General features: G+C 32.0%; 2 protein-coding genes across 5 annotated transcripts; one reads left to right on the forward strand and one right to left on the reverse strand.

Annotated features, from left to right (window-relative positions):
* Positions 1 to 6,137, reverse strand: LOC113517499 (RING-type E3 ubiquitin-protein ligase PPIL2). The gene is made up of 9 exons (XM_052899520.1): positions 5,864 to 6,137; positions 5,553 to 5,772; positions 4,486 to 4,795; positions 4,139 to 4,263; positions 3,218 to 3,362; positions 2,362 to 2,510; positions 1,902 to 2,053; positions 943 to 1,132; positions 1 to 283 (listed from the first exon to the last, which is right to left on the reverse strand). Exons 1-9 carry the CDS (start codon positions 5,893 to 5,895, stop codon positions 56 to 58), a joined length of 1,551 nt encoding a protein of 516 aa, XP_052755480.1. The 5' UTR covers positions 5,896 to 6,137; the 3' UTR covers positions 1 to 55.
* A 7,445-nt stretch (positions 6,138 to 13,582) lies between these two features.
* LOC113517653 (ubiquitin-conjugating enzyme E2-24 kDa) lies at positions 13,583 to 21,736 on the forward strand. Of its 4 annotated transcripts, none has more exons than XM_026902407.3 (5): positions 13,583 to 13,921; positions 14,009 to 14,208; positions 14,700 to 15,038; positions 17,064 to 17,211; positions 18,576 to 21,736. In XM_026902407.3, the coding sequence occupies exons 3-5, from the start codon at positions 14,703 to 14,705 to the stop codon at positions 18,671 to 18,673; spliced, it is 582 nt and encodes a 193-aa protein (XP_026758208.1). In that variant the 5' UTR covers positions 13,583 to 13,921; positions 14,009 to 14,208; positions 14,700 to 14,702; the 3' UTR covers positions 18,674 to 21,736. The 4 variants fall into 4 exon arrangements, with proteins under 4 accessions (XP_026758208.1, XP_026758209.1, XP_026758210.1 ...); XM_026902409.3 differs by having other exon boundaries at positions 13,584 to 13,921; positions 14,728 to 15,038; XM_026902408.3 differs by lacking the exon at positions 14,009 to 14,208.
* The last annotated feature ends 203 nt before the right edge of the window (positions 21,737 to 21,939 follow it).

Below are 21,939 nucleotides of genomic sequence, written 5' to 3' on the forward strand. Positions count from 1 at the left end.
TTATATGGTATATACATGTTTATTATTATTTACAACAATTATCGAGATACATACACTACCAAGAGTCAAAACTTCCAAATTTATAATTGGAATCTTTTTTAGGTTTCTTGGCTGGTACTTCTTCTATTTTTTTACTGCTTGTTGACATTTCTTGTAAATTTAAATACTTTCCAACGCCATCCCTGAATACTTTGAGAGGCTGTTTAGTTGCTTTCTTAGGTTTTATGCCAGGCCCATCTGCTTCAGCCTGTCTTTTCAATTCTTCTGCTCTTTCTTTAGCCAGCTGTAAAATAAACAATCATTTACATAGCTGTATTTAAAAATACTTCATCCTTACTAATATTATTATGTGAAAGTGAGGTTGTTTGTTACCTCTTATTACTTTAATGGCATGGGACAGAGAAGAACATAGGTTACTTCTTATCCCTGTCAGTGAATATATCTCAGTTACAGGAACGAAGTTGTAAGTAAAAGCTAACAATTATTGTTACAGTACCTATAAAAATAAAAAAATATCTTGTACTTAATAACTTTAAAGGAGTAACTATGGAGTTTCTTGCCGGTTCTTCTCAACAGATAACAACATTCCAGACAGCAAAAGAATTATAAAGATATGTCTATTTGAATAAAAATTATTTCTATTCTAATTCCATACATTATCTATGTATTATGTGTAAAAAGATTGTATCTAATGCTTAGAAAAATTTCAGTATTTTATTTCTTTTTAATAATATGGATCATGTATTTTTTGTCTATGTTATATGTGAACCAATTTCGAGTTGGTCCTATGTCACTTTGATCTTAGCTAAAAGGCCGAGAAGCGATAAAGTTATTCCTATGTCAGGTCTATACTACTCATAATTTATCAAAATTAAAATCAGCGCGAATATTTTATAATTGTAGAATTTTCATTTTTCTTTACTGTAATAGATAGTCATTTACCTGCTCCTCTGCTTCACTGAATGGGTCCACAAATACTTGTGCTACTTCAATAATAATGTCGTGAATCGGTCTGTCCTTATTATCCACCCCTATTTGCTCTATAACATTCAATGTGTCCACTCCCCCAACCATTTTGCCAAATATAGTATGTTTGCCATCCAGCTGTTTGCAGGAACGAAATGTTATAAAGCTGAAAACAGAGTTTTACAAACTTTTAAAATAAAGTCACAAAGAATTATCTTATGTAAGAAGTATCTTATGAGTGTATTAAATATATTCTCACTCTGTTACCACTTTTCATTCTTAGAGTATTGTAAGAAACCACTATAGGTAGAACTCTTGTACTGTGTTGTTACATTACACCAGTGTAAAAAATGAAAATCCTTACTTATAATATGCAATATAATATATGTGAAATGAATTTGTTTGTTACCTCTTAGCATCTCAATGGTTTAACCAATCTCTATTAAAAGCTTATGTATACATATAATATGGGATGGAAAAGGGCATAGATGACTTTATCCTGGTCAGGCAGACAACATCGTGGGTGAAAGCTATGCATTACCCAGCAGTGTTTTTTTAATAGATTATAATGGAATGGTAACCCTGCTGGCGTTAACGATATATGCTGCTGGCAAGACACCAGTGAGGGATGATAGATGAGAATGAAAAAGACCCGTCACAATGGGCTACCTGACCTGACTTGGGTTGACTGACTGACTTGGGATTCAGAACGATGGTTTCCAGGGGGAGGATAAGGGGGAGGTCAACCTTGTTAGATATATTGCTAGCAATAACGCCCTTAATCTCCAATACTAACAATCCCTTCCCCCCCCCCCCCCACACTGGGTTGTTAAGGCAGCATTTTCTCAAAATAAATCTAATGATTCAATGAAATCCATGTTGCAATGATGCACTGCCGACTAAAGCCAGTCTGCATTTTTAAAGAATATACTTACAACTGAGACCCATTCGTGTTAGGCCCAGAATTGGCCATTGATAGTACTCCGCGGCCAGTGTGATGTAGATTTGGTCTGAATTCATCCTCAAATGGTTTTTTCCAGATTGATTCGCCTCCTACTCCTGTGCCAGTAGGGTCGCCACCTTGTATCTGAAATATAATATTGATGTTGAAAAAACTATAAGAAATCTAAATACGAGAGAATATAATTATAAAGATAAAAAACCACATTTTGAGTGCAAAACAAAAAAAAAGGGAAATGATGATAGGCATTCTTATGCGTATCATGAGTAAGCGATCAGTGAAAGAGAAAAGTATACTGAGCCAATCTTATATAATGAGCGAAAAGTGAGACAATAAAAATAATTTTCAATGTAAATCGAGAAATGAGAAAATATTGTTTTGAAAAATGTATGTCTCACTGAAGTCTGACACAACAAATACTGTTTAATAATTACCATGAAATTCCTTATCAATCTGTGGAACTTTGTGCCATTATAGTATCCATTATGGCAGTGCTTTATAAAATTGTCACACGCTTTTGGAGTGACGTCACAATAGAGCTCAAAGTTTAGTGGACCCATATTCGTCACAAGCCTTACATATCCTGCAATAACAAAAAAACTTTCGACATTTTTTTTTATACCACAGAGGTGGCAAACAAGCAAACAGCCCGTCTGACGGTAAATAGTCCCTATAGCCATTGCCCATTGTGTGTAAACCAATAAAAATAAAAAGGCACAAACGCCTCATGGCTGGAATTCAAATTGACCATAGAATGATGATTTTAATTGACGTAGATTCTTCATTAACGGAAACTGTTGTTTTATATATTTTACTTTCTGTCTTTTTTTTACTTTTTGTTGCTTTTTTTTCATTATTTTATCTCTTTTACTGTGTATTATGTGTATGTATTGTATTGTAATTTGTGTGCTGTAAGTAATGCAAATAAATTATTTCTCTATCTAACAGGGCATACATCTTCTGCTAATATGCATGCACTCTACTTATGGTTACATAAACAATAAAATGATAAAACGTCAAAGAAAAAGATGCGTTATAACTTTGATCAGACCAGTTATATTTACAATTAGTCTACAAGACTGAGCAAACGTGTTGTTTGCAATTAACAACAAGAGAGAGTATGCTCTACCACGAGAGCATTTAATAACTTTATTTAGGCCCTATCACTTAAAATCTATATGTTATATCATTGAAACCTTATTGAGATGTAATAATAATAATTAGTAAGAGCATTTCTTCAATGCACCTACAACTGTGCGACTGGTTGAATGACAGTGGAACGTGTCATACCTTTTTTCTTAACTCTCTGATATTTGACCTCGTCTTCACAAATTATTGCAGCCTCGTGGACCGTCTCTGGAACCATAGCAGTGGAAGTAAAGCTGGCAGCAACCATTCCGGTAGAGTAATGTGCAGCATTGAACTGGTCTGCTACCTATGCAACAATATAACATAAATGATGATAATATAAGCCATTAACAGTCAACTGCTGAAAATAGGACAAATAATTCTTTAAAAACATATCAACGAGTATGATTCCATTAACAAATATTCCATTTCTTGTGCCTAAAATGTGGTGGGTGGGGAAAATTTTAAACTTCTATAAAATATATTTTGTCTTGACTTATATTTAATCATAAAATGTGATTTAAAATGGAAGATTAAAAGAGTTTGCAAATAAGTCTATTTAAAAAAGATTATTTCAATTCTATTCTACCTTAGACAAGACAAAAAAGTAATATAAAGTCATGAACTCAAAATCCTCATTATTTTACATATTTACTTGATTTATAGACTATTATTTTGATGAAAAATATACGCCATGATTATTTATAAAATAATGCTAATTAAGAAAAACAAGAATTGTAAAATAAATCTTTCTGAACTTCAATAATTTTGAAAACAAAAAAAAAATTCACTTAGATTGACATACATACTTTAGTATAGATACTGCAACTGCAATCATTTCTTGGGGTTGAAAAAAAAAAAACAAAATATATTTGTTATTTTGTTTTTATTAACCCATATATATATTAGCATATTCGTTTTTAGTGTGGGAGAGTATAGCAAAGCTATTAATCAATAAATAGTAGCTTTAGTAATATAGACACAAAGTAAATATTTCAGTAGTGGCAAGCTTAACTTTCAAATAAAATTACTTGTGTATTCTTATTATGTTATATATCTTTGGGTTTATTTAATATTGCATACCTCTTTTTTATTTTCCTGTTTTTCTGGTGCTTTGTACTCTTTCTCCAGTTCTCTCAAGATGTCTTTAGTTTCAGCCGATACTGTTTTCAATCTGGCATGAGGATCTTTTTTCATTGCAATTTCCTCTGTAAAAAATAGAAATTATATTAATAAACTGCCATGTGGCTCTGTTTTATATTTATGCATAATTAATGTGTATAATAAAGTATTAAATAAATAAACCATAAGGGTATTCTGTAAAATCTATAGGCAGTGCATTTTACTTCAGCTGAATCACTTGTTATTTATTGTTGTTGTTAATATTTTAATATAAATTGTATAAAAAATTATAGATTTCATTATCATACCTTCGGTTTCAACTCTCAAATTATTCTTGACATGATGAAACTTGGAAATATTGAATTTGTCCAAATTATTTGGGTCCTGTATTGTGATGATATCACTTCTGGCAAATGAAACATCAGTAATAAGGTCCTTCCAATTCTTTCCTTTGACATTAAGTTGCTCAACAGCTTCATAAGAAAATACATTGCCAGTTGTACGAATTGCAACAATATGAGAGTTTTTGGTGAAGGGTTTAAATAAAACGGGACAATGGTAATCATCTTGTGCATTCTTGAAGAAGTTTAATTTGATCAATGATTTTATGTCAAATTTCTGGAACAAAGTAAAGGTTTTAAATAAATTAAAAAACATAAAAATTATCTGTCATCAGATATGATTATAAAAACAATGCCCATCTAAAATACATATAACAATTTACTAACAAATCAATACTAGATCAAACCACTGAAACAATATTGTATAAACATATTCCTCTCTAATTAAGATGTGTTTTGTTTTTACTTACACTTTACATTTAATAAGCTATAATTTTTTTTTTTATACTGTAAAAACTGCAAACAAGTATACAGTCATTGTAGCCTACAGATGCCTGTAACACTAGTATTATCATCAGCTTTTAACTCTTCACTGCTGAACATAAGCCTCCCCCTATGGGGGTTTTATCAGTAGTTGCCATACTTGATGGGCATATTGGAATCCGCAGTTAGGCTTTGAATATGTTTTTCGAGGAACACTGCTGCCCATCTCTCACCCTCCCTTAGTCACCTCTTATGACATCCACATTAAAAAAGGGTAAAAATACATTGTAGGGAGTCAGTGGATGCAGGTGTCTCAGGATCATTCTTTATGAATCTAAAGGGGAGGCCAGTGTTCAGCAGTGGACAGATAATGGCAGATATGATGATGACTACATTCATCCAATTCTATTACTAATATTGTTGAACTATTCATGTGCGCAACAATGTTCAAAGGTTTTGAAATCTACAGATATTCATGAACTTTGGATGCAAAATGTACATTGGTAACATTATTGTAAAAAAAAATTGTAGACCTATTGTTAATCACTCACTTTACCCGTCACAGGATTCACTTTAAATTTCTTCACAAATTCAATAATAGCTTGCAGTTCGAAAATGTTTCCGTCAGCATCACAGTAGGGATCGTCGAACGGCTGCAGGCACAAGCAACAATGATCAAATGGAAGCCGCTTGAAAGTCGTATCTTCTTCTACGGAGGTGCCAGATCTTTTACCTCCATACAGAGTAGTCCATTCCGTGTACGTTATGTACCTAAAATATGTGAAAAGCACAGTTTCGTGATTACGTTTACTAACATAAATATTTATTTATATATGAACAATAACAAATAACTGAGTCATACATTTTATCCTTTTGGTGCTGTCTTTTACCCATTTTCTCTTGCTTTGATTAGATATAGTTGGAAAAAAATTGAAAACAGTAAAATTCGAAGACTGTTATTATTATAAACTAACACGCTTATTCTTTCACTTTAAAAATAATCTTCTTTAATTTATTCTATATTATTGAATATATCTCAAACAAAATTCAAAAAGTAACATTGAATACTTAAAAGAAATAAATAATAGAGATCAATTAAAGAATTAATTGACATTTAGTGACTGTGTCAGAATAAAATTTTTTTTTTTTTAGTACGTTTGTTCCGTTTGGAACAGGCTAAGGTCGGAGACCATGCTGCCTAGTCTTCAAAAAGATAATTTGTCTGGAATTTTATTTTTCTAATGTCGCTTCAATTATTGTCATAATCTTCAATATTTCATTTGTCAAATCCGGTAAGTACATTTTCATAAATATCTTTTCTTGAGTTTTCTTAAACCAGTGGATTTATCAAATTAAAAATAAATAATTATAAAAAATCATTGTCTTGCAATTCAATAAAAGTATTCTTATAGCTCCTTGAATGTTGTAGTAATATAAGTGAAAATAGCTTTGAAACAAGAAGGAAATCTTAAGAGAAGCGGGATTGAGTGCGGGATATTTTCGGGTTTTTTGAAGATAATCCTAAGTTCGTCAAACATAATGTGTCTTTGAATGACAAATTCAGAGCAATCAAAAAAAAAAAGGTGATGTAGAGATTGGGCTGTATTTGAGTTACACCATGTGCATGATGGGGAAGCGATCATGCCCATTCGGTGCAGGTGTTCGTTGAAATGTCCGTGGCCGATTCGTAATCTACAAATATTGGTGTAAAATTTTCTGTTTGTGTCCTTTCCTTTGCAGAACCACGGTTTTCCAATACGCCAATTAATTTTGCGGTACCATTTGCCTTTAGTCTGTAATATTTGAGTCCAATGCTCCTCCCATTTAGTTGTAACGATTTTATGTATTCCAATACTACAATCTGAGTAACAAAGGGGTAAATCTTGAACACGAGCAGCACTTGAATTAATAATTTTAGCCAAAGTGTCTACTTGTTCATTCCCAAACACTCCAATATGTGAAGGGGTCCAGATGAAGATAATATCTTTTCCATATATAGTACAGAGATGATAATATTTATTACGAATTTCTTGAATTAAGTAGTTTGATGATGAAATGAATGTGTTATTTTTTAATGCCATAAGAACACTCATACTATCTGTAATTATAATCCATTTCGAATATAGTACCTGTTTTTCTATGTATTCTAATGCTAAAAATATAGCTTTTGCTTCTGCTGTGTAAATACTAGCCAAAGTTGAAATTTTATAACCGTGACCAAATCTATTTGACAAATCGTAAAAAGCCACTGAAGTGCTAAGTGCATTTTTGGAACCATCTGTATATATCTGCCTGTAGTCAATAAATTCTGATAAAGTCTCATACATATCGTGCTTTTCTTTTATGTCTTTACGTATAACAATTTTGATCTTACAGAACTTACTCTCATAAAGGCCATTATAACAAGGAAGTATCTTACTACTATAGATGTTATATTCATCTCGTAAATTCAAATCATTGACAATAGTTTTATTCAAAAACATAGAAATGGGGCAATTTAATAATTTGAGTATGAGTGGGTTATTGGAAACTGAAAAAACTTTGAAGAGAAATTTGAGTTTTAGGTATTCGAAACGAAGAAGGATAGGAGGCAAATTACATTCTACTTGCATTGAGATAATTGGAGAAGTATACATAGCACCTAAAATAAGTCTTAAATTCATATTTTGAATTTTTTCGAGTTTTTCTACTAATTTATGTTCTGAGGCATAACAAAAGAAAGCGTAATCAAAATTACTTCTAACAAGAGATTTGTAAAGTAAAAGGATAATTTTAGGATCAGCTCCCCAGTTACGACCAATTACAGATCTTATTATATTAGTGGCTCTTAAAGCACGATCTACTAAGCAATCAACGTATAGATCCCATTTTAAATTTTGATGAAAAATTACCCCCAGAAATTTAACGCTACAGTCTGTTGGAAGAGTTTGATTATTATATATAATATTCATTAATGGAACATATTTATGAACTTGATGAAAAACAACTACTTTACTTTTGGTTAAACTAATATCGAGGGAAAGAAGAGAAAAATATTTCTCAAGTCTTTTTAATGACTCATTTAACACTAATTGCATATCAATAATATTCTTTCCTTTTATATAAATTAATAAATCATCGGCAAATTGCAAGTTGTTCACACTGTTTCCTAAAATTGAATTAAGTTTATAGATATATAAAATATATAGTAGCGGGCTTAGAATACCACCTTGACATACTCCTTTAGAGCTTAACCTAGGTCCTATTAATTTACTATTTACTTTAACATACACTTCTCTATTACTAAGAAAATTATAAATCCATTCGATAAGTTTCATTGGAAGAAATGAGGATAAAATCGAAGATAGAACTGTTAAATTTACATTGTTAAAAGCTCCTACGACATCTAAAAAAACAGATAGAACATATTCATCGTTATTCAAAGCAGTACTAAGGTCGACATAGAAGTTCGCTAAACTTTCGCGCGCTGAATATCCACGGCGAAAACCAAATTGATTCGATGGTAATATACTATTACTTTCAATAAAGAACTCTAAACGCTGTTTAATTAATTGTTCGAATAATTTGCCTGCACAGGACGTCAATGTTATAGGTCTATAGGAGTCGAAATTTGTAGGATCTTTACCGGGTTTAATTACTGGAATCAAACAATCCATTTTCCATTCTGGTGGGATAATACAGTCCTTCCATAAATCGTTAAAAATTTGTAAGAGTTTAGTAAGGTTTATTTTATTCAGCAATCGAAACATATTGTATGTTAAGCGATCAAGGCCACTAGCTGTATCTTTTCTAGATTTTACTGCACTGGATATTTCATCAATTGAGAATGGGTCAGTGAGAAATTTTGGGCATGAATTAACAGAATTAAACTGTTTGTCATCAAAAGATGAGTGTACAAAATCAGGAGTATATTTGCGTAAAAAATCATTGACCCATGATATATCTTTAAAATGATTTTGACGATGTTTTGAATTTAGTTTTCTCATATTTTGCCAAACAGTGGAAATTGGTGTTAATCTATTAAATTTGGAACAAAATTCCTGCCACCCCTGTTGTCTTACTTGCTTAATTACTAACTTTTTAACAGCTTGAACTCTTTTAAAATTTATGTAATTATCGAGAGTTGGATTTTGTTTAAACCTAAGGTAAGCCGCTTTACTATCATTGACAGCTGTCGCACACCTGTTATTCCACCAAGGTACTGCAATATGTTTGTGCCTCTTTGAAGTATTTGCACCGCTATTTGATAAGTTCCTACGTGGAACGGAACGTTCCACAGCTGTCAAAATAATTTTACAGAACCTATTGTAATTGTTTAAGGGTTCATTGACATCATACTCGAAATCCAAAAGTAATTGATTAACAGTTTCAGAATAAAGATCCCAATTAACGAGACGTAGGTTTATACGATTTAACAAAAGTTTATTAACTTCATCTATAGGAGCATGTTGTTCACCTGACGGAGTTGATGAAGAGTTCTTTGTGTTTATTTTAGTAAAAGTCGGCAGGTGATAACTTCCTAACGGATCATCATGAACCGACCACTCGCATTTTAATGATATGGATGGGGATACCATAGTTAAATCAAGGCCATTGGGTCTCCAAATATGAGAGCCAACAGTAGTAACTTGCTTATCATTTAATAGTACCAAATTACATTCATCTAAACAATCAAGAATGTCTTTACCTCTTGTATTAGTGGAGGTACAACCCCACATAGTATGATGTGCATTTAAATCTCCAGATATAATAGTGGGTTTAGGAAGAGACTCCAAAAAGAACTTAAATTTGGCTTTAGTAAAACTAGGTGTACTATTGGTAGGACAGTAAATACTGGCAACTGAATACCAAGAATTATTAACTTCAATACTAATAGCTATAGTTTGCAAAGAATTGTCGAAAAAAGAGTGAAGTTTTTTATATCTAATACTATTATGTATAATAATCGCTACTCCATTGTGGTTATTACCACAATCATTTCGTTCTATACAATAATCTTTAATTTTTAATTTGTAATGTGGTTTTAGCCAAGTTTCTGAGATGAGAGCAATGTGAATATGATGTTCATTTAAAAATTGTGTAAAAATAAGTCGATTGCTCAGTAGGCTCTGAGTGTTCCACTGTATAATAGTTAATTGGTCTCGATTGAATTTTGTGAAATAGGTGTATTACCAAAAGTATCATATAACACATTCAAAACACTTTTAGTGTTAATAGATGTGTTCTTTGTGTTATGTAGTGAAATAAGTTTGATTATGCTTTCTATTAAAAGTGATAAACTCTTGTTATCAGAATTTAGAATTGAAATTAGGTCTACATTTTTTTTAGGTTTGTTACCCAGTTTAGGAAATATTTCAGTGCTAAGTATATCTCCAAAAGAAGCAGGTCTGAATTTAGATCTATTTTCAGCAATTTTCTTTTGTTTAACAGGGCATTGCGGTGATACACTTGTGTGATTTCCATTGCAGTGTACACAAATAGCGTTTTCCATTCCAGTTGTACAAGTTTTATAATTATGCTCACCTTTGCAGATGCTGCAACGCTCAGAATTCTTACAGAATTTAGCTAAATGTCCATACCTCAAGCACCGGTAGCATTGTTTAACTGGTGGTATATATGGAGTGACATTGTGGCGCCAACCTCCAATATCCAGATATTCAGGTAATACAGATGCAGCAAAAGTAATTGTCACGGTTAGAGTTGGCTGTAACACATATCCATGAGTCAAGGTATTTTTTCTTAAAATTCTTTTAATAGCAATAATTTTCTTAGAACTCGATATCATAGTATATATTTTTTTATTAGATATATTTGTAGGTACATTTCTAATAACGCCTGTAACTTCTGTTGAAGAAGCAGGAATACTGGCCTTAAAATGGTAGTCATTTAAAAAAGTTTTATTATTTAAAAAAGCATTGGCTAAGTCTGGCTTTTGAAAGTATACTCCGATTTTGAATTTATTTATAGATCTAAGATAAGTTACCCCTTTATTAAATCGTTTTAAACAGGAGGAGAGTGAGAGCAAGTCTCTGGATCCAATGGTTTTCTGACTATCTGAGGATTCTACAAAGACAACAAATTCTGTCCCAGGGGATTCCTCGGGATATCTTCTAATATAATCTGTGACGTAGTAAGGTTTATACTTATCGGCCTTATCAATTTCAGATTCTGAGTCAGTAGAAGTATCTTCCGAATATATATCCTTGTCATTACAAGGTTCATGGTCTACATCACCTGAATCGTCATCTTTTTTTTCCTTTTTCTACAACTGCGCTTCCCCATGAATGCTAATTATATTACTGTCGCTGAATTTAGTGAAAATATAATATTTTATTCAATAATAAGAATTGATAGAGATAGTTTTAATAAATTAATAAAAAAAAATTTAAAAAACCCGCTTGTTCTTATTCGAGTTTCCCGCCTTTTTTCTCAGAATAAATGTGAATCACAGGGAAAAACAAAGCTTTCTGCCACAGAGCAAGTAATGTGTTATTTAAGAATAAGGAATTACATAGAAGGAATGATAAAAACTGTAAATTATATGATTACTTCCTTTCTTCTTACGCAAATATAATTAGTAAAAAGAAGACGAAAGATATATCATCATTTGCTATTTTTGTAAATTCATAGTAGGCTAGTATATGAAAATGTTATGTGGCCATATACCCCTACCAAATTCAGATACAACCTGCATGCATACTTTCTACATAAATTATATCGAATATATAATCTAGTAATGTAAAATTTGTCATTGACAATTAATCGACATTATTAAACATTTCTATACTAGTTTATAGCCTGCTATGAATTGAAAAATATAGCACTTCATGGTGTATCATTCGTGTATATGGATCACTTAAAACTGCTAGCTCCTAGCGTTGAACGCCTCACAGAGCTGTTAAATATCGTAAACGATTATAGCAGTTTTGTTAGAATGGAGCTCGGAATAGAAAGACGAGGGTATGCATAAAGAGGTCATAGAATGTGAAAAAGGATTCACCTCTTTTTCTCTAGCTAAAGAAGACTGGCAAAAATTCGAAGTCTAAGGTATATCTCAGCGTATGGAAAGAGAAGAAGTTGTAAGGAAGATTTTTCAAAGCTCTTCACGGGCCGTACCCGTATCTCTTCGAAGAAACCAAGAATTTTTTCTGTGCTATACAGGTCCAGATGGTTAAGACGAACAATTACCAAAAACATATTCTGAAGGATAGCACTGAAGACATCTGTCGGGCATGTCGCCATCCCGGGGAGTCACTCAGGCTTTCGGGTTGGTCAGCTCTTGCTAACACTGAATACTTGCACAGACACAACCAGGTAGCCAAAATACTCCATCAAGAATTAGCTCTCAAGTACGGCCTCGCAAATGAGAAGTTGCTGTACTATAAGTACGAGCCGCAGCCAGCTTTCAAAGCGGCAACGTCAGGCTCTGTTGGGACCGATCCATTATCACGGACAAGACAGTTCCTGCTAACAAACCTGATATTGTGGCGATGGATCGGGCACTCTCAAGGGTGTTTTTGGTGGATGTCACCATATCGTATGACGAGAATCTTGTGAAAGCCGAAACCAAGAAGAAGAGAAGATTTGAATTGAAATTGATTCACTAAGTGACCGAGATGTAGGGGGTTACATCCACCAAATCATCCCAATCGTTCTGTCGGTAAATGGGCTTATCCCAACCAGTCTGGAACAACACCTCAGACGGTTGTGGTTCCGAGGTGACTCACTCTCGGGAAAGATGCAGAAGTGCTCTTAGATACTGCCCTGAAAACCCGGCCGACTATACTTCTATCGAGGGTTAGTTTGCCATCTTCTCTTCTTAAGAGGGGAGATGGGAATTAAAATAATAATAATAACTTTATTGTATAATCATAACTGTAACAAACTCAGCACTGAATATTACAGTAAAAATAAGTACAACTTCATTTGTATATTTTGATCACCTTATACATCTGTGTCTGAACTAGATTATAAAACCTGTATCTTAGACAGTGATACAATAACAACAAAACAGAAATTGGAACAGAAATCATCGGAATTTGAAAGAAAAATACAGAAATTAATAACTGAAAAAAAAAGATGTTAACATAAATGAAAACGATTGCAATGATAATGTTGAAAGTCAGATCAATATGGAAAATAATAACGAAATTGAAGATAAAATAATAATATTTTAAATGAAAATACACCAGGAATAAATGAAAATAATGAAAATTAACCAGAGGTGAATAATGAGAATAGAAAAAGATGAATTCACAATGGGTTAACTGACCTATTTAAATTTAAAGGCCGGCAGCACACCTGCAATGCCCCTGTTGTTGTGGGTGTTCATGGGCGGCGGTAGTCACTTACCATCAAGTGAGCCGCATGCTCGTTTGCCCCCTGTGTTGTAAAAAAAAAACCTATCTTTTCACTCTTTCCTATCATCCCTCTTTGGTACAACGCAGGAGGGAGTACTATTCATTATTATCGATTAAAAAAACTTTATTAGGAATATTTAGATCTTAGATGAAAACGTGTAAATAGCGCTTAAAAGAATCCGTCTGTACATTGCAATTGAAATGGCAACATTAAAGGCAACTTTTTTTTTTATTAAAAAAAAAGTTGAAAAATGTCCGAAAGTGGTTGTGTACAATTTCGTGAATTTCTTCTTTTCTAGAAATTTAAATATAGTTTCATATTAATTTAAACTTTCAATACAATTACATTTTGACATAGTTCTCCTTATAGATAAATTTATTAAAATAATTTATTCTATATTTTCATTTCCAACGTGTGTGCATTCTTTTAAAATCAGTAGGTGGTTGTTTGTGTGTTGGTGAGGGTGATGGACAAATGTATGAAATGTGCTAGTAGAAGTGGCTTGAAACATTGAAATTCGCCGGTATACTGCAAAATAGCAAGTCAAACATTTAATAAGGTATATTTTATCCCTAAAACTTAATATCAGACGGTTTTTATATTTTTACCATGGAAAAGTAACAGGCTACCTATTTGCGCTTTCCAGTGCGGATGCGGAGCACGTAATGAGAAGTTTGAGTTGATAACTTAGCTCAATATTTGTACATAATCTGGACGAATTTATTTATATTCTATCTATCGCGTGTTTGGAGAAGTCTATTTCTTGAATTGGGTCACTGGTGTAGCGAAAAATTGTAAATTATCGGATAACGCCAGCCCACAAGATGGCCGACTGTTATTCGTAAGGTACAAATAAATCTTTTTCCATTACTTTTCTCAATGTTACATTGATATAACTTCATTATCACGTACTCTTAGAATTAAACAATAGTTGCTTCATTTACTTTTGCCGATTAGTGTCCTGAATTAAGCGTCAATCAAAGTCTTTGTTCCTAAATTCTTCGTTTCTCAAATAAAAAAAAAATGCAGTTCACCTTTTGTACTTTTGATGTTGTTTGCATTGTTCATAATATTTTTTATAAGGTGTATTTCAAGCTGTAGATTCTGCAAATGTGCTGTCTCTTTAATACATTGTGAATTAAAACTTTGCGTAATTATTTTCACGTGCAAACGTTAATGTGCATCTTTTCTTTCAATATAGTGTTTCAGCATGTGCATACATTGTTTTTTGGCTTATTATTAAAATAATGTTTTCATTTTTGTTGTATCATCCTTTTTGTTGACGTTAATATAATTTGCCATTTAGTTTAGCAGAGTGAGTCCTTTATTACTTTTAGATAATGTCCGGTGCATCTGGTTCATCAGGAAGTGGCACGGGACGCGGCCGAGGCGGTGCGGGCTCGAGTGGAGCTATATCTGATAATAAACCAGACTCAAAAGAGAACAAACCCAATCCCAAAATGTCTAAGGCACTCGGCACATCGGCTAAGAGAATTCAAAAGGAACTAGCAGAAATCACTCTAGATCCACCACCCAATTGCAGTGCAGGTCCCAAAGGGGATAATCTGTATGAATGGGTGTCCACTATACTGGGACCACCCGGTTCAGTATATGAAGGTGGCGTATTCTTTCTCGACATCCATTTCTCACCAGAGTATCCGTTTAAGCCTCCTAAGGTACGTAATTATTTAATTGTATATACTATTACAACATCATTAACACTTAAACTACTACACTACTATTAAAGAAATAATTTTCATATTTATTGTAGGTTCATTGTTTTCACCTTCACCTTTCATATTCATTATTCTCATTGTCTAATAGTTCATACAATTATTTTATGCAGTTATATCCTTTACTTTAATCCTTAATTACTGATGTAACAAACAACACACATTATAAAAGTGTGTGTTGTTTGTTATCCTTTGGTGCCCTAATAATTTTATAAATTTTTTATGGGTTTTGGAATGGAGTAGGACATAGGCTGCTTGTGTTTAGGTTCATCATTTTATCCCTATAAAAAAATTCTTGGTTATTCTGTTTGAGCTTACTACTCTAATACAGTTAATTATTTGATATAGTAATAAATTATGTATTTGTGAATATATGTATATTGTTTATGTTTATATTAGTCTATATGTTAAGGCTTAGTTTGTTTCCTTAATTCTTCAATGCACCACTATTGCATATATGCACTATTGTTTTCTGTTTGTCCCATCATTGACTGGTAGATAACATCATCTGGTGTTAAGTCCACCAAATATACTATAAATTTAATGTATTCACACTATGCATTAAGGTTTAAAAAATAATATAAAATAGTGAAATGGCATGTGTTCTTATACCAACATTGACCAACAACACTACAAAATCTAACTTGTTGTGTACCTTTTAAATAAATGCTACATTTTTATTCTAGTTTAGGTTTACTGAATAGGGAAATAGAAATATTTTTTTAATTTAGCATTTTAAAGAAAATGACAAGTATAAAAAAGTGGACATTAAATAAAATTTCCAAGAACATAAATGATTTATTTTAATCATGATTTATCAAGTTTATTTTAACTTTTTACATAAAATTGAAAAGTTAAATAAATAAAATAAAATGTTTAATCATTTTAATCAAGAATTTTTCTTCTTTTTTTTTTTGCTTGTTTTTTATAATCACTTTCAATGATGTCGGAGTTTCCAGCGGTAGTCTGCTAACATTGTTATATTCTACCGGTACTGGTATCTCTTTTCCATTGTCAATATGTCGTGGTATCATTCACTATTCTCACCACTTATATAATCACAGTTAGTAGAAACCAATTATGATGAGACAGAAGGAAACAAGTTTTTAGGGACAAATTGCATCCCAGCAGTTAATACTTTTGTAGGAGATTGTTTTTGCTTCAATATAATTTTTGCTTCTCCTTTTATCCAGAAAACCATGACCAACTACTTAAATACTCCAGGCCTCTTTTCTTAGCTCTGTAAAACAGAATTAAAGTTTTCAGAATTTCTTTAACTTGAGGGCTTGAAATTTACCTGGCACCTATTTTTTTAAGCTGACCCACCTGTTTAAACATTTAAGCATTGACAAAATTTTTCAATAGTCCCAATTTAAAATGTAAAGATAATAGAATTTTTTGGGAGTTTGCTAGAAGAAGATGACATTATTTCTCTAGAATACAAATTGGTCTTAGATCTTTCTTTATGTAATGTAAAGATCTATCCCAACTACCCCACATTTGTTTTAACACATATGCAGCAAAAATTGTCTATTCTATGCTGGGACCACTGGGTATTTTGTACCCGTACCTTTATCCATGTACACATACAATTCATGTTAATTATATACTAGTTAACATCAATTGTGTACTCATTGATAAATGTTCCTTGAAACTATATAAAAAAAAAATGATTTACAGAATTTCTTTATTTCTGTTCATATACAGAATTACATACAATTTTAAATTTGTAATATTTCTCTATTAATAATAACTTCAGTTATAAGTAACTGAAATGAGTATCTTTATAAGCAACAGTTTATAGCATAGTCTACACACATATTATTTTTTTAATAAATAAATGAATTAAAATTAATGCAGAGAGTATTTATTCATTAATTAATTTTGTTAATAGACACACTATTGTTAATACAGCTTTTGATAGAGTTTGTACTTAAAGGTTTTTTAATTTATGTTTTGATGTTTCAGGTGACATTCCGAACTAGGATATACCATTGTAATATCAACAGCCAGGGAGTGATATGTCTAGATATTCTCAAAGATAATTGGTCCCCGGCATTGACTATATCTAAGGTCCTATTATCCATATGTTCATTGCTAACTGACTGTAATCCAGGTAAGCCTCATTTAGTTTGTTCCTTTTTTAATTCAGTCTCCATAGATAAAGTAAATATAAAAAACTATAATATTAATATTGATTTTATTTCTAGATAAGAAAAAGTATATGTATGTATTTCTACTTGAGATATTTTTTAGATATGTAAGGGGATTAGGGCTTTTATGGATTTGATTAACAGAATTAATAGTGATATAGCTCACACAATATCCTACAGGGGGTTTTTTAATTGATGAAAATGGAATGGTAACCCCGCCTGTGCGATTGGTATATGCAGGCGGGGCATTAGTGAAAGATGGTAAGTGACGATGAAAGCAGTTTTGCTAGTTCATCGTGCCGAATTTCACGAAAATGAATCACGATGGTTTCTAGAGGGAAATGAGTGGAGTTTGACATAATATGGAGAGTATGATAATGGAATGGTAACCCCGCCTACACTAACAGTATATGCAGTACACATATATAACAGTATATTATATTTAATTATCCTATTGTGATGAATATACTTGGAATTCAGCACGATGGTTTCCAGGGGGACCACCTGGTTGGGTATATTGCTAGCAATAGGGCCCTTAGTTTCCATTACTAACAATCCCTTTCCCCAGGGATATATATAGGGAATATACCCTATATTGCTAGCATTGGAACTATTAGCTATAATTCTTCCCCTCCAATAGAGTCCCATTACTAAACATTCCATGTTACTATTACTGAATGGGCTGAAAACCAGCACTGTGCAGCTGTACACATTCCACTGGGACACTCGCAGCATCAGCTGAGCCAGTTCCTTTTGCCTAGTATGATACACTTCTTATATATGTAATATTTTTGTATTTTCTTTTGTAATTGTGTTTTTCCAGCAAAAAATGTTTTCTATCCTTTCTATTCTATTACAATCTCATGTCGCAATAAATTTCATTCATTCATTCACTCTTTTGATAGTTTAATTATTATAGTGCTGTATTGGGGGAGAGGGTTGTTAGTAAAAAGGACTATTGTAGTCAATTCCTATTGAATTCTTCATAATGTGCTAACTTCCTTCAATGGAACCTCGCCTACATAAACCAAAGGCATAAGTGGGATTACCATCCTATTTTTATCTAAAATAATATTGTATTAAAGAAAAAAAAAAACAGACTTCAACGGACAAAAATTTTCATTTTGATAGAGTAATAAGGTAACAAACATATAAAAAAAGAATACAAACTATTTTAAAACCTTTTAAAATTTGTTTGAAAAATATTGTTATTTATATAGGCTGTTATTGGTAATTTCAAATGGTGCAAAAAATCTACATTTCTTCATGTTTTTCATAATCCTTGCTCTTGACTTGTTACTAACTTATGCTTCCTTTTGGTTTGCAGCGGATCCGCTAGTGGGCAGTATTGCAACACAATACATGCAGAATAGAGAGGAGCACGATCGCATCGCGCGCCTGTGGACCAAGCGTTATGCGACATGATTGCACTACCCCCCATTTCCGCAGCGGAACAACTTAAAAGTATCATACTCAATACCATTCTGTTCTAAATCCATCCTGTTCACGTAAATGTAAGCTTATAATGTTATCAAAATATCCAATCATTAATATGCACCATTTGCGCCATATTCTTTGAGTCAACAAATATTTTATATCCAAATTTGTCTGAAAAAGGTATTGAAAAATTTAACTTCACACAACTCGGTTCTATACATCGATCTGGGAACTGACTGTCCGCTAACTGACGACTTTCATTTTTGTTGATAGTTCAAATTTTTCAATATGCTACATCATGAACCCAAATATGCAGAGGATATACAATTTATTTTAAAATGAACACAAATTGTATGTGAATATGCCGCAAATAGTGCACGTTGTTTATAACGGCTTATTAATATTTAGTTGCGATTAATGTGATGTCAACATGCTTGGGAAGGTCTGATGTGTATAACTTTAAGGGACATAATGATTTTATTTGTTATGAATGATTGCCTGTTAATTTTATAGCTGTTTCAAATGCAGCGACAATCCCATTGTAGTTCAAAAGTGAATTTGGTAATGACTAGTCATGGTTCTTGTTCCATTCTGCTAGTAATTGTAAGATAATACTTTTGGATATGTATACTAGAATTATTACTGAATTTATTTTTGTTTAATGGGTCGTGACTTTACTAATGATTTATGAATTGTAGATTTAAACAATGAAAATTGAGTCAATTTTGCCGCAGAAACGCGATGATCTCAAACACTTGCAACTAATTGTAAAAAAGGTTACGTATCGATCGTGAATAGAGATCTACTTATTAATTTAATAATAAATTGCATTATCTATACATTACGTTTTTGATTTTAGGAACTGGATTAAAATTGACTTTCCTTTGTTAGAAAAATTATTATGGGTTTATTTTAGCATTTTCCATGCCATTATAACTTTTAAGGATACCATATTTGTGTCTATCATAGATATTTATTATAATTGTCTATGACATATATTTACCACACATGGTAATGTTGCTAGTGTATTGGGTGCCTTGCCTCTATGCAGCATGCAATGAAATATATTAATTTGTAAATTATATTAATATCAACAATAACAAATTATAATTTACAATTGATATCAATTTCTACATAAATTCAAAACATCTATTTAATGTTATTTTTTACAAAATACATAAAGGGTAAAGTGAGTCAGTTTGTTAACTCTTTCTTTCTTTTTTCTTTTCTTTTGCTGTAAACTGCCAACAGGGTTGAAAGATGAAAATTTTAGATTTTTATCCAAACGTGAAATTCTTCAAATCAATATGATTTCTAGAACTTTTCCCCTGAATGATGAAAAACAAAGGTTATTTTTTGTGGTTTTAATTTGTTTCGGTTATATAATGTAAGAAAGACTGTTTTCCGCACTTAGCCTCTCATTTGGGCCGTTGTGCGTTTCGGTTATATATCTTCAGTCATATATTGTACTGTAGTTACAGTTACTGTATAGAGATATATTAGATATATATTTCTCTATAGAGTTTACAAGTTACATATGATATTTACATATTACTCAAAATTTCCAAAAAAAATTTTCACTTTTCTTCAATAAAGTTAGAGAATTTATTTAAAAAACAATACCCAATCTGGCAAGCTTCCTATCAGTGCATAGTATGTCTTTCAATATTTCCCAATAATCTTATTTGACTACATGAGTAAGGTGCTCTCTTCATATCCCATAAGGGACCTTAGTCAGTCCCATTTTTTATAATTTTAATACCGAAATATAAGTTTAAAGACTAGTAATGATTAAATGTTTTAATCTAATATCTGAAGAAAAAACATATTTACACATATTTTTTTTTATTTAATAACTATAACAGTTTTAAATGTATCATTTAAATCAATATGAATTAGTAATTGATTTTTAGAAAGTAACTTGTATAAATTATTTTAGAATAACAAAATTGTAGGTACATATAATTTTATTTTCTTACGACGTACATTTTATTCTTCATTCAACATGCAATGCTGTTCCCTTACCTAAGCCTTATTGTATGAAAAAAATTGTAGATTTTCTACTTTTTGTCCATTTAATTTAAGACTTAGATAGTCAAATTATTTGAATCTTTAGTTTTGCCATTGAAACTTTTGTTCGCATATAAGTGCAATTAATATTGAGATTTTTAAAGATTCGACGCAATCTAGAACACTATTTTAAAAATTAAATTGTACCTACATAATAAGGTCGAGGATAAAAAACCTATTTATTTTTTATAGTAAAGGGCTTGTGGATATGTTACTAAGATGTGATCATGCTAGGTATCGATGTGAATCGTTCCAATAAACTCGTAATAATCATATACCGTCAAGTGATTTGACAATACTGTGTGAGGCCGTTCAATGTTCCGAAAGATTGTTTACAAAACTGACATATCAATTGCATCTAAAATCGTCGGCGATGGAATTGTAATATGCAAAGATGGTGAATAAGTAATGCAACTGCAACCACTATTTACGCCGTGAACACGTGCCAAATGTACCGGGCACACTTGGCCTCTGCTCCAATCTAACGTTATTCGATCTTTTTCTATATTCCGTTTAGATTGTAAACAGTTATTAGATATAAGTTATTTTATTGTCTAGGTATTGTATAATGTATGTCTTAACCTTAGTAATAAATAGTATTAGCATTGTAATGATTTTAGCGAAAAGTGTATGTCGCGCGTATATGAATGTTTTGGTGATATCGCAACGGCGATGTTGATTATATATTTTTAATTGACGAATTTGGTGATTTCATTAGTGGTGCTGTGAGGTTCAGATGCTTGCGACATACAGATAGACGAATACTGCGACTGTATTCCGGACTGGGCATATTTGTCATTGTGATTTTAATAATTATTTTTTACAACTGTGTTGCTTGCATAAGACAACAATCGTATTTAACGCGACTGAATGTTCCTTGACTCGATGTATAAACTCTGACCCCTTGTAATCATCCTTTGTTACAATTTATATCATGGTATAAAATAGGAGAATAAAAATGTGTGTAACTAGGACACTGAACGCTGTTTTATTGTATTCTGACCACAGAGATAAGTAGACGAGAACGAATTATTTACATACATACATACATATCTGTCACGCCTGTCTCCGATTAGGGTAGGCAGAAACAATGGAACGCCAAATGCTTCGATTCAAACAAACCTCTTTCGCTTCTTCCACATTCATCAAACTTTTCATACACGCTCGCCGGTTACGGGTACTTA

The sequence above is a fragment of the Galleria mellonella genome, unplaced genomic scaffold, assembly GCF_026898425.1.
Source record: "Galleria mellonella isolate WM207_F2 unplaced genomic scaffold, CSIRO_AGI_GalMel_v1 utg103, whole genome shotgun sequence".
NCBI lineage: Eukaryota > Metazoa > Arthropoda > Insecta > Lepidoptera > Pyralidae > Galleria > Galleria mellonella.